At 46.3% G+C, this 12144-nt stretch overlaps 1 protein-coding gene across 3 annotated transcripts in view; it reads left to right on the top strand.

Moving 5' to 3' along the window:
* DHX32 (DEAH-box helicase 32 (putative)) overlaps positions 1-12144 on the top strand; it is a 57588-nt gene that overhangs the window by 10612 nt on the left and 34832 nt on the right. For 2 of the 3 annotated variants that reach the window (XM_052660961.1, XM_052660963.1), the window contains exon 2: positions 6391-6893. In XM_052660961.1, the coding sequence (XP_052516921.1) occupies positions 6612-6893 (282 nt within the window). In that variant the 5' untranslated portion in view covers positions 6391-6611. Of the gene's footprint in view, positions 1-4402; positions 4518-6390; positions 6894-12144 lie in introns of those variants that run through there. The other variant, XM_052660962.1, reaches the window with a different exon arrangement.

Raw genomic sequence — 12144 nt, 5'->3', positions numbered from 1 at the left:
AAGAGCTTGGTCACCGACCGAACAGAGGGCAACCCGGATAGTTGAACAGCAGTACCCTGATGTGCTAGCAACATCATCATTCATTCAGCAAGTATCTGTTGAATGCTTTCCATGTGCCAACTCTGCCGTAAAGGTGGGGAGAAAAAGACACCTCCCCAACTCGAGGTGCTTGCGTTCGGCGGAGGGCTCCAACAATAAACAGATGTAAAGAGGAAACAGGGCAGGCTAAGGAGCTGGGGGAGTGGGTTTGGGGCACAGGGGCGTGGCTGAACGTTCAGACAGGGCAGACCTGTGGGAGGGAAGCCCCCCGTGGCAGAGTTGACATTCTGTGAAGGTCTTTAGGGAATAAGGGAGCTGGCCATTTGGGTTTCGGAGGAAAGGAGCGTTTTGGGCGGAGAGCAGAGCGGGCCCTGAGGCAGGCGTGTGCCGTGTGTTTGAGGACCAGTGAGGGGCCGCCTGAGCAGAGAAGCGTGAGTGAGAGAGCGAGCCAGGGAAACTGGCGCAGGGAGGTGATGCCTCTGGATCCCACAGGCCTTGCAGGTCCCGTTAAGGATGGTGGTTTTTCCTTGGAGTAAGGTGAAGTTTCTAAATCACGAGAAACTTTTTGAGCAGAGGAGACCTAAGTAGACTTTACCAGGATCACTTTGACTGCAAGAGACGAAGGGTGGAACCAAGACCAGTCACGAGGATGTCGCAGTAATCCAGATGAGAGGTTAGTGGCTCAGACCAGCTGTTCATGGTGGACGTTATGGGGGTCTTGATATATTTTGAAGGTAGAACGGGCATTTCCAGATGTATTAGTTAACTGTTGCTCCTGTAACAAATTACCGCAAATTTAGTGGTAATTTATTTATTATCGTAATTTGCTTCGGTTAGAAGTTAGTTCATCATGGTTTGGGATTTCCCTGGTGGTCCAGTGGCTGAGACTCTGTACTTTCAATGCAGGGGGCTCGGTTTGGAGCCCTGACCAGGGAACTGGATCCCACGGGCCCCAACTAAGAGTTGATGCTGCAAGTCTCAACTAGAGACCCACGTGCTGCGACTGAGACCCAGCACAGCCAAATAAAGAAATAAAAATTAAAAGACATGTTTTTAAATGCTCATCACTGGTTTAAAATCAGGAGGGCTGTGGTGCTTTCTAGACACTCTAGGAGAGAATTCCTTTCCTTGGTTTCCCAGCTTCTAGAGGTCACCGCATTGTGGCTCACAAGCCTGCCCTCCATCCTCAGAGCCAACAGCATCGCATCTCCCCAAGCCTTCGTCCTTGGTCGTCCCCTCTGACTAAACCTGAGAAGGGGTCTCTGATTTTCAGACCCTGCGATTAGCTCGGACCCACCAGCACGATCTCCCTTGGCCAAGGTCCTCAACTTGATCACATCTGCAGCCCTCTTGTCAAGCAGAGTACATATTGAAGATCCCAGGCCTTTGGACACGCACATCTTTGGATGCTGCTGTTCTCTCCAGCAAGTCCATTGACGGATCAGAGATGGGATTTGAGATTTTAAAAAAAATGAAGAATACGTTCAGATTTGGGGGTCTGAGCAGTTAAAAGGAAGATGAGCGGACCAGGTGTATGGCTTTGGGGCAGATGTCAGCACTTAGCTTTGGGTACATAGAGTTTGAAATGCCTGCTAAATATCCGCATTGGAAATGACTAGGAGGTAGCTGAATGCACGAGACTGGAGTTCAGGGAGAGAGGCTTGACGGGACATATAAACAGGGAGACCGCCACACATGGTGGCATTAGAGCCGTGAAACAGGATGAGACCTTACCAGGCCTTTTACAGAGAGAAGAGGTCCAGAGAGTAAGTGTTGGGGGATCGCCAGACCTGTGCAGTTGCTGAAATTGTACAGGTGAGGGTTTGGTAGGTGTGAAGAACCCATTGATATTCAGTTGAACATGGAGGGGAAAATGCAGATGAGGAGCGTCAAACAGTGAAGCAGTTATTCAGGACAAATTTCACCACGTCATTTGACTTAGTCCCTTGAAAGCTTTATCCTTGTCTATGGACTCTATTTACGTTTCTAGAATTACTGGCCCAGAGCCAAAATATAAATGGCTAATATGTAGCTCGTTAGCCACGTGTTAACTTCTGATTGTTTTCTTGGTAAGGTGGTTTCCTGTTATGCTGGATAATGTATTATTTTCATAAATGCTCATTTAAGAGTTGTAATAGATGCACTTTAGAGAGCAGTCTTTGACAAATTATGTGATCTACAGTCTCACGTAGGATAGCTTTGAAAAATGGGCAAATGCCAGTTTGCTTTCAGATTTAAAATTCTTGTCATAGAAGGTAGTTTATATTGATAACAGGACAGATTTTACTTTTATTTTGAGTGACGTGTAGCCATTATTACTCGTTTTCCCTTATTTAGGTTGCTACTATTAAATTTGCCAAAGGCCAGGACACAAATCCCTTGTGTGTATTTAAGCACATCTGGGGGAAAGGGGAGCTTCCTTGGTGGCTCGGTAGTAAAGAGCCCACCTGCCAATGCTGGAGACTCGGGTTCAGTCCCTGGGTCAGGAAGATACCCCGGAGAAGGGAAATCCCAAGGACAGAGGAGCCTGGCGGGCCACAGTCCATGGGGTGGTGAAGAGTCAGACACAGCTGAGCGATTAAACAACAGTGACGAGGAGAAAGTGATCGGCACGGGTCCTGCCAGTTGCTGAATTGGTGAGGAGAGCTGTGTGTGTCTGTCTTTAGAGCTGGTGGAGTCAAAACTCAGCCACTCGTCCCTCCAAACCGGGAACTCAGTCTGTAGGACAGTAAAAGGGTCTTGTGGACACAGCAGGGGAAAGAGAGAGTGGGACAAACCGGAAGAGCAGCCGTGACACTTATCCACCACGTGTGTAAATAGCCAGTGGGAAGCTGCTGCACACCGCAGGGAGCCCAGCCTGATGCTCTGTGACGACTGAGAGGGAAGGGATGAGGGGGTGGGGGGTCTCGAGAGAGAAGGGACATACGTATGCTCACAGCTGACTCGTGTTGTTGTACGGCAGAAGCACAACATTGTAAAGCCCATTACCCTCCAGTTAAATAAAGTAAAAGTTGGTCAGTCATGTTCAACTCGTTGCGACCCCATGGACTATGCATTCCATGGGATTCTCCAGGCCAGAGCACTGGAGTGGGTAGCCTTTCCCTTCTCCAGGGGATCTTCCCGACCCAGGGATCGAACCCAGGTCTCCTGCATTGCAGGTGGATTCTTATCCAGCTGAGCCACAGGGAAGCCCAAGAATACAGGAGTGGGTAGCCTTTCCCCTCTCCAGGGAATCTTCCTGACCCAGGAATCAAACTGGGGTCTCCTGCATTGCAGGTGGATTCTTTACCAACTGAGCTATCAGGGAAGCCCAAATAAATAAAGATAGACCAAAAGAAAGAAAAACAGGTCCCGAGAGTGCTGCAAATAGGTGTCGCGGGCTTCACTGCTTTACCCTTCAGACTCGCTGGGGTCAGCGTAGAGCCCTTTGTGGACTCAGCCTTCACAGGCATTTCTGTGCAGCAAGGCTGTCTGGTTCTAAGCACCGTGTAGGAGAGTAGTGAAAGAAGCAGATGGGAGCGACCGTGTGACGTGGGGGCCACATCCCCGGGGAAGGAGGGCTCTGTGGCCGCGTCTGGCCTCTGGCCCGCGTCACTTCAGGGAAATCTGGAAACCTCATTCTCTTACAGGAACCAGTGCGTTGGTGCCCTTGTTCAGTTCAGTTCAGTTCAGTCGCTCAGTCGTGTCTGACTCTTCCCGACCCCATAGACCACAGCACGCCAGGCCTCCCTGTCCATCACCAACTCCTGGAGTTTACTCGGACTCATGTCCGTTGAGTCCGTGATGCCATCCAACCATGTCATCCTCTGTCATCCCCTTCTTCTCCTGCTTCCAATCTTTCCCAGCATCAGGGTCTTTTCCAGTGAGTCAGCTCTTCGAGTCAGGTGACCAAAGTATTGGAGTTTCAGCTTCAGCATCAGTCCTTCCATTGAACACCCAGGACTGATCTCCTTTAGGATGGACTGGTTTGATTTCCCTGCAGTCCAAGGGACTCTCAAGTCTTCTCCAACGGACCTTGAGTCATGAAGAAACAGTTAAATCCCGAGTGTGCTCCGTTTAGCTGGCAGAAGTCTGGTTTTCTGCTGCTGGAACTTGGTGGCCCGTCCCGTGGTTCTCCAGGTGACTGGGCCCCCGTGGCTGCTCCTTGTGCAGACGTCCTGTCGGCCGGGCCTGTGGTCATCTGGAGGCCGTGCCGGGGTGGGGCGCCTTCCACCACGCACCCACGTGGTTGGCAGGCCGTGCCTTCTGTCAGCAGACGCCCAGCTTCGCTCTCCTCCTAGTGGCTTCTCCACCTCACAGAACGACAGCTGGCTCCAAGGGAGAGTGTTTTCAAGCAATTGAACGCCTCGGAAGTAGTCCAGCATCACTTCACTGCATTCTTGTGGTCACAGCAAGTCACGGGGCCAGCTCAGATTCACAGGGAGAGGAAGTGGAGTCCACCGCTCTGTGGGTCATCTCTGAGCCACCAGAACAGATAAGTAGGTGATGTGTATCTGTACACATGGTTTGTGTGAAAAGAGGCTAGGTCAGCCTTAGCTTCTAGAAAGATGCCTATTCAGAAACCGTGACTGTTCCCGAGGATTCAACGTGGTCAGTACTTTCTAAGTAAGACTTTAATTACAAGATGATTACACTTTTAGGGAGCACTGTAAGAGAAACATTTCAAAGACACGTGTTTGGTAATAGTAATAGTGCTGCTTTTTTTTTTTTTTTAAGATAAAACAATTTGCGACCATGGGGTGGCAAAGAGTCAGACATGACTGAGCGACTGAACTGAAAACAATTCAGAAATAGTACCTAAGGCAGTCTTCAGTCATAGTAACAGTAATTTAATTTACATGTAAGATGAGATCCCTTGGAAGGGATTCTAATCAGAACGAAACAAAAGCTGAACAAAAAACTAAGCACTGACTTCTCTTAAGCAGTTGAGGTTTCTGATTCTTGGGCACCGTCGCAGAGTCAGCTTGTCCCGTGATCTCAGGCTGCCATGTTTTTGGAGCTTTTCTGTGGCTCTGGTCTCAGTGCGGAATTGTGGAGTTAATGCGCATTACAGTTGTATTATCACACCTTGACAGTTCCATTGTAATTTTTAAACAGTGGCTTTCAGAACAAGTTTGGAAGAACTCTACCCTCATAGAGCCAGCACGTTCTTTCCCCACCGTGGAGATCAGTTTCTCCCTCTTGTGATCTGTGACTTTTTAAAAGTTCTGTACCAGTCTTCGTCCTACCCCCAGAGTATCCTTATGTGTGTGACCAGTGCCTCGTTTATTAGTTTAAGCCCTGGAAGGCACTCTCAAGATTGTTTCCTGAGTGACTGACTGTTTCCCTGGAGCCTGACTTGACCAGTGGAGAAGTGTTTTGTTTTCATTACTTATGGTTAGAAGCTAGCCGTTTGAGACTACTAACTCTGACAATCTCGAGCAATAATTCTGATAAATGAGGTGCCATAAAAAGAGTGATCTGAGTGACAAGATATCATGAAAGGTATTTTATTCTGCATTCTTTTTTACTTGAGTTTTTCTTTCCTTTTAGTTTCCCCTTGGTTAATGTGAAAAGGTGCTTATTTCCAGCACTACTGATTGAATTTTTTAAAAACCACCAGTGATTGGAAAAGGAAGGATCCCTTCCCTGACACATACAGACTATTCCTAGTGTAAATTTTACCCTTTCTTAGGCAGTTTTTCTCTTCTTCATTTAAATTAAGTGTTATAATTTGTTGCCTCTTAAATCTAACATGTTGGGCTTAAGACCCAGGGATCTCAAGAAATATGGTTGAGATTTCTGATGTAGTTAAACAAATAAAAGACCTCATTAACCAAAGCTAGCATAGCCTCAGATGGGAAAATATAATAAATTCACTCACTTGGCTTTGTAAATTAGCACAGGCAAATGTAAAATGAAAAAGAAAATTTAATACTCTTTTAAACTAAATAAATAAATAGTGGAGTTTCTGAAGCCAGTGTGGGGGAACACTCGCCAGGCCCTCCACAGTTAGAGGGTCTGCCGTCTCCTTTGTGGTGGGATTAGTGACCACGTGATGGAGCCTCACACTCACAATGTCCGCCTGTTGCTCCCGATTCCGCTGTCAATCAAGATGCCGGGACCTGGGACAGGGGTCAGCAGGGAGAATCAGGTCCCGGGTGGGCTCGTGCTCAAACTGGCCAGGGAGAAACGGCAACCAACCAGACCTGAAGAGCGAGTCTGCATTATTACTGGCCTTTTAAACAGGCAGCAGAAATGCCAGACAGTAGCCCGTTAACAGAAAAAATCAGGCTTTTGTTTTGGAATGCCTATTGCTTTTTCTTCTGAGCACCTCGTATGTCTGTGTACCTGACTTTCCTTCTTGTTTAGTTTGCGTCTAGCTTTATCGACCATCCCTGAATGCGCAGAGGAGTGCTTCAGCACAGCAGCCAACGCCGCAGAGAGCAGATGCAGACCGGAGGAATTCAGCTGGCTAGGGCCTTGACCTGCAGTCCCGCAGGTTGGGACGTCTGAGTTTGTGTACAGAGACGGCTCTGTTTGCAGTGGGTTGTTGCAGGAGAATGCCGGCGGCTTAAGCTCCCTTGGACAAGATGGAAGCAGCAACCCTGGAATGTCCTAACTCCTCCTCCGAAAAACGCTATTTCCCCGAGTCCCTGGATTCCAGTGATGGGGATGAGGAGGGAATTCTGGCGTGTGAGGATTTGGAACTTAACCCTTTCGATGGCTTGCCATATTCATCACGTTACTATAAACTTCTGAAAGAAAGAGAAGACCTTCCAATATGGAAGGAAAAATACTCCTTTATGGAGAAGCTGCTTCAGAGTCAAGTTGTGATCGTTTCGGGAGACGCTAAGTGTGGCAAGAGCTCTCAGGTGAGTAGCCCCTGCAAAAAACCAGTTAGCTCTGTACATTGTACTTTTTTAGTGCTGAAATAATTATAGCATCACAGCCTAGTGTCCTGTTGTAAGAATGATATTGTCTAAACTGAAAGACGAAACAGAAAGGAACCTTAGCAATTCAGGTTCCTCAGATAAGTTACTTAACCTGATTTCCTTTATGAAAGCCGGCTGAATAAAAGTTAATACTTATGAGGATATTAATCGTGTTTATTGTACCACTGAACTTTATTTAGTAGAAGAATCTATTCAAATTATTTTGTTGTAAAAAAAAGTATTCTGTCATGCATATTGTATTTTAAAAGATGTTACTGGCCCACGGTAAGTTTTGGAATTAACTGCCGTGTTTACATGTTTTAGTAGAAGAATCTATTCAAATTATTTTGTTGTAAAAAAAAGTATTCTGTCATGCATATTGTATTTTAAAAGATGTTACTGGCCCACGGTAAGTTTTGGAATTAACTGCCGTGTTTACATGTCTAGCAGTCTGATACTCAGAATGCACGGATACGCTTGTTGGGGACGTTGGTCAAGCTACAGAAAGTTAAAAACACAAGGAAATCTTTGTTTTCCAAACTCTGAGGAATAACAGAGGGCTTCCCTGGTGGCTCAGTGGTAAAGAATCCCCCTGCCTAGGCAGGAGACACAGGTTCAATCCCTGAGCCAGGAAGATCCTCCAGAGGAGGAAAAGGCAACCCGCTCCAGTATTCTTGCCTGGGATGAAGGAAAGAGGAGGAAACAGTTGGCACAGAAAGCTAGTGACAACTTGTTGGCCAGTTTGTTGTTGTTATATTTGATCTCGAGGTTTGAGTGAGATCTATATTTTGTAAAGCAAGCAGTAAGTATTTTTATTATTAAATGAATTTACAGATTTTCATGATGTACAAATTAGAGTAGAAATAATCTGATAGAGCCCCTTCATTTTCCAGATGATGAAACTCTGGCCCAGAGGGATGTGACCATTTGTCTAATGAATGTCACATGACTGTCTTGGCATTCTAAGAACTCTTTACACTGTGCTGTTTGAAGGTTTTACTACCTCTGAGCCTGCCTTGTCCTAAATGGAGCTTGAAGAGAGGTGAAATGAATCACAGGTGGTTTTTTTTCCCCTTTAATTGAGTTTGTAACCACCAATATCAAAGGTGTATTATGATTTTCCCTTTATTATGATGAGTTGTTGCTGCAATGAATGATTTCAGTTTGTCTTAAGAAGCTAATGATTAACACAGAAGGAGTGTAACTTTCCTGGTTTCTGTGAACAAGTGGCAATTAAAAAAATGATTTAGAGTTTTAATTTTACAATAATTTTAGACTTATGCAAAGTTGCAAAATAGTACAAAGATTTTTCCACATACAGTTTACTCAGATTCCACCACAGCTAACATTTTACCAGATTTGCTTCATCGTCCTGTCTCTACACACACAGACACATGATTTTATTCTGAGGCTTTTAAGAGTAAGTTGACAATATCATACCCTTTACTTCCAAATGCTTCAGCAGCACCTACTAAAAACAGGGTTAGCCACAATATAATTACCAAAATCTAACTTGTAATATTCAAATTTCATCAGTTTTTCCACTAAGTTCCTTTGTAATTTAAAAAAAATTCTAGTTCAGAATCCAACCCTCGGTTACACTGCATCTCCTTGTCCTTTCTGCTTCATCACCTTTGATCTGAAGCAGCTGCTCAGCCCTTCCTTGTCCTTCGCAACCACGACATTTTTGCAGAGTACAAGGTAGTAGGTGTTTCGCACAGCATCCCTCAGTTTGGATCTGTCTGGTGTTTCCTTTGGGTTAGACTCCAGTTCTGCACTTGTGGCGGGAAGAGCACAGAAGAGCTGTGTGTCTTCCCCAGGACCTCACAGCACGGGACAGAAGAGTTTTCCCATGGGACAGGGGGGCCTGGCGGGCTGCCGTCTGTGGGGTCGCACAGAGTCGGACACGACTGAGGCGACTTAGCAGCAGCAGTAGCAATGACGTTAAATCTGGTAACTTGACAAGGTGGTGACTGTCTTGATATCTTTTGTAAGGTTATGATTTTCCCCCTATCATTTAAAATATTTGGGGAGATGCTAGGAGACCGTGTCCAGTCTGCTTCTCATCACGCATCCACCTGCCAGTTTCAGCATCCTGGCGTGATTCTTACCTTTGACATTATTACACGGTAGTAACCAAACGGTGATTTTTCTAATTCCAAGATTCCTCCTCCCTTTAACGTTTGGAATTCTTCTGTAAAACTGAGCTCTTTAGCCTTCATTATTTATTCATTTATTTATGTCAGGGTGGACTCATGAGTTCTTATTCTGTGGGTTCATTACAAAGCCCATTTATTTTGTTGCTCAGGTTGTTCCTAATGTGGAACACGGGCCACATTTGAGATGACTTCTGTGTCCTTTTGACATCATTCTCTGAGCATGTCTCTGCTTTGCAGCCCAAGAAGGTGTTACAGGCTCATCTAGTATGTTCCTTGTTCCAGTCTTAGAAAAAGCCATTTTCCTCTAAGAGCCCTGATGGTTCCTTTTAGTGGAGAATTATATTTAAAAACCTAGTGAAGTGAAGTGAAAGTCACTCAGTCGTATCTCTTTGCAATCCCATGGACTGTACAGCCCATGGAATTTCTCCAGCCAGAATACTGGTGTGGGTAGCCTTTCCCTTCTCCAGGGGATCTTTTGAGCCCACGTCTCCCGCATTGCAGGCAGATTCTTTACCAGCTGAACCGGAAGGGAAGCCCAAGATGTGTCGGAAGTGGGATGCTGTTGGCTTATCATTGCCCTCAGGCCCGCTCCATGAGCAGAGTGAGGAAATTAACATGTGAGGTGTGTGTGCTCACACCTCTGTCTTTCTAGCTCCGAAGCTGTTTCTCTTTCTCTCTAGCTCTTTCGACTTCTCTCTTTCTGTTTCTCTTTACTTCTCTGTATTTCTTTCCCTTTCCATACTTCCGTTTTATCTATATTTCTGTCTCTCTCTTCTTAAAAACCCTGGGTTCCTACTGGTGCTTCTGATTCCAGTTCAGCTGTCCCGCACTCGTCCGAGCCGTTCCCGTTTCCATGTTTGTAGCTTGCTTCTCTGACTGTGAGAAACTGAGCGCTGCTTATTCACGATTGCTCGTTCAGTCTCATAACACCCGAAATTTAGTTTCAGAACTGCTAACCTACACGGTCGTTTAAAGGAAAATTTAATACATACTTGAGTTTTCTTTTAGAATGTGTGTTTTTAAAGGGCAGGAATTGTTATCCTGTGATGTGTTACTACCTAGCAGTGGTTTCTCTTGCCATCTTTAACTTCTTGATCATCTTAATAAGTCATGCTTGTTTCTGTTAAGTGTGAAGGCAGTATGTATCTTCAGAGTGGGAGAAATCAAAAGTAGTACTCGAATGAAACTGTGGGCCTCTTCTAAACCAATTTAGATGATGAAAGCATCGGTTGTCTTCTTAATTATGGAAACAAGTTGGTTATCTTTTTTTAAAGAGCTTCCAAGACTATTTTCTTTTTCCTTAGCATTTTAAACCTTTCAAAGAAAAGTCTGACTTTAGCCTCAAGCCTTTCAAAGAGGACCACGGATGTTCTGCTGGATCTTAAAAATTCCATCTCTCTTCGGTGCAGGTGGGATGGAAGGCTATTTAGTGACTGCTCTCCGGAAAAGAGGACAACGTTTCATGCGTTTAGAGAGCTTTTCTTTTTACCTTGTTTTGGGAGCAAGTTTATGAAAAAGGCTGAAAGAGAGTGAAATATTTTTGGAGCTGTCTTATTTTACTTGTCCTGAAATTTCCCATGACATGGATGAGTTAGTGAGCTGAATAAGCAGGACATACCTGAGATTTAGCCTAAATTAAGACGCTGGATGCTATAGAACGTGTTCACTTGTAACAACTTCTTCACCTTTTAACACCTGTAACTTACCCCCGTTTTCTGCTGGCAGAGTCTAGCTGTGTTCACGCAGGATGTGTACAGATCATGGTATCCAGGGATGTGTGACACTTATTCCAGAAGGGGACCCTCTCTCAGGAGTGTGTTCTGACCTCCTGGTTCGTGTGTGCAGGTTAGGCAGTTTGCAGGAATGTTGTTGTAGCGATTCATGCCTTGGGGTGAATTGCTGGTCCTTAAAATTCCTTTCAGGCTCCCCCAGTGGCTCAGTGGTGCCTGCAATGCAGGAGACACGGGTTTGATCCCTGGGTCGGGAAGATCCTCCTGGAGGAGGAAATGGCAACTACAGCAGTATTCTTGCCTGGAGAATTCCATCATCAGTCAGTTCGGTTCAGTCGCTCAGCCGTGTCCGACTCTTTGCAACCCCATGAATCGCAGCACGCCAGGCCTCCCTGTCCATCACCATCTCCTGGAGTTCACTCAGACTCACGTCCATCGAGTCCGTGATGCCATCCAGCCATCTCATCCTCAGTCATCCCCTTCTCCTCCTGCCCCCAATCCCTCCCAGCATCAGAGTCTTTTCCAATGAGTCAGCTCTTCGCATGAAGTGGCCAGAGTACCAGAGCTTCAGCTTTAGCATCATTCCTTCCAAAGAAATCCCAGGGTTGATCTTCAGAATGGACTGGTTGGATCTTCTTGCAGTCCAAGGGACTCTCAAGAGTCTTCTCCAACACCACAGTTCAAAAGCATCAATTCTTTGGCGCTCAGCCTTCTTCACAGTCCAACTCTCACATCCACACATGACCACAGGAAAAACCATAGCCTTGACTAGACAGGCCTTAGTCGGCAAAGTAATGTCTCTGCTTTTGAATATACTACAGAGGTATCTGGCAGGCTATAGTCCACAGGGTCACAAAGAGTCATGAGACAACTTAGCAACTGAACAACGATAACACGGTTCCTTTTGACTTTGGGTTCCGTGACTCTGGTGCTTAAATGAAAGTGAGTGACTGGGACCTCAGCACAGCTGTACCCTGGGTGGCCCAGAAGAGGACCTAGCCACCCGGGGCAGACCAGAGGTACTCAAGGAGGGCTTGGGGCCTTGGGACTAGAATGCGTTTAATTGTGGTGGTGCTGGGCCTCCTGGATCCCTTTTGTCTCATGTCCTTTACTTATGTATCCGCCAGAGGAGGGGCACAGTCTCTCGTCGTGGCTGGAGGGGCAGGAGGCGCCACACCAGCGTGACTCAGGCGGCTATCCTCCTGGTTCGGATCCGGATGAGCCCAGCTAGAAGGCCGGCCGCCGCTTCCCGGAGCCCAGCAGCCAGCCTCGTGCCTGTCGCCTGGGGTGGGGGATGGAGAG

The sequence above is a fragment of the Budorcas taxicolor genome, chromosome 23 (genome assembly GCF_023091745.1).
Source record: "Budorcas taxicolor isolate Tak-1 chromosome 23, Takin1.1, whole genome shotgun sequence".
Taxonomy (NCBI): domain Eukaryota; kingdom Metazoa; phylum Chordata; class Mammalia; order Artiodactyla; family Bovidae; genus Budorcas; species Budorcas taxicolor.
The sequence above is the reverse complement of the archived record's forward strand: the minus strand, read 5'-3'. Positions and strand labels throughout refer to the sequence as shown.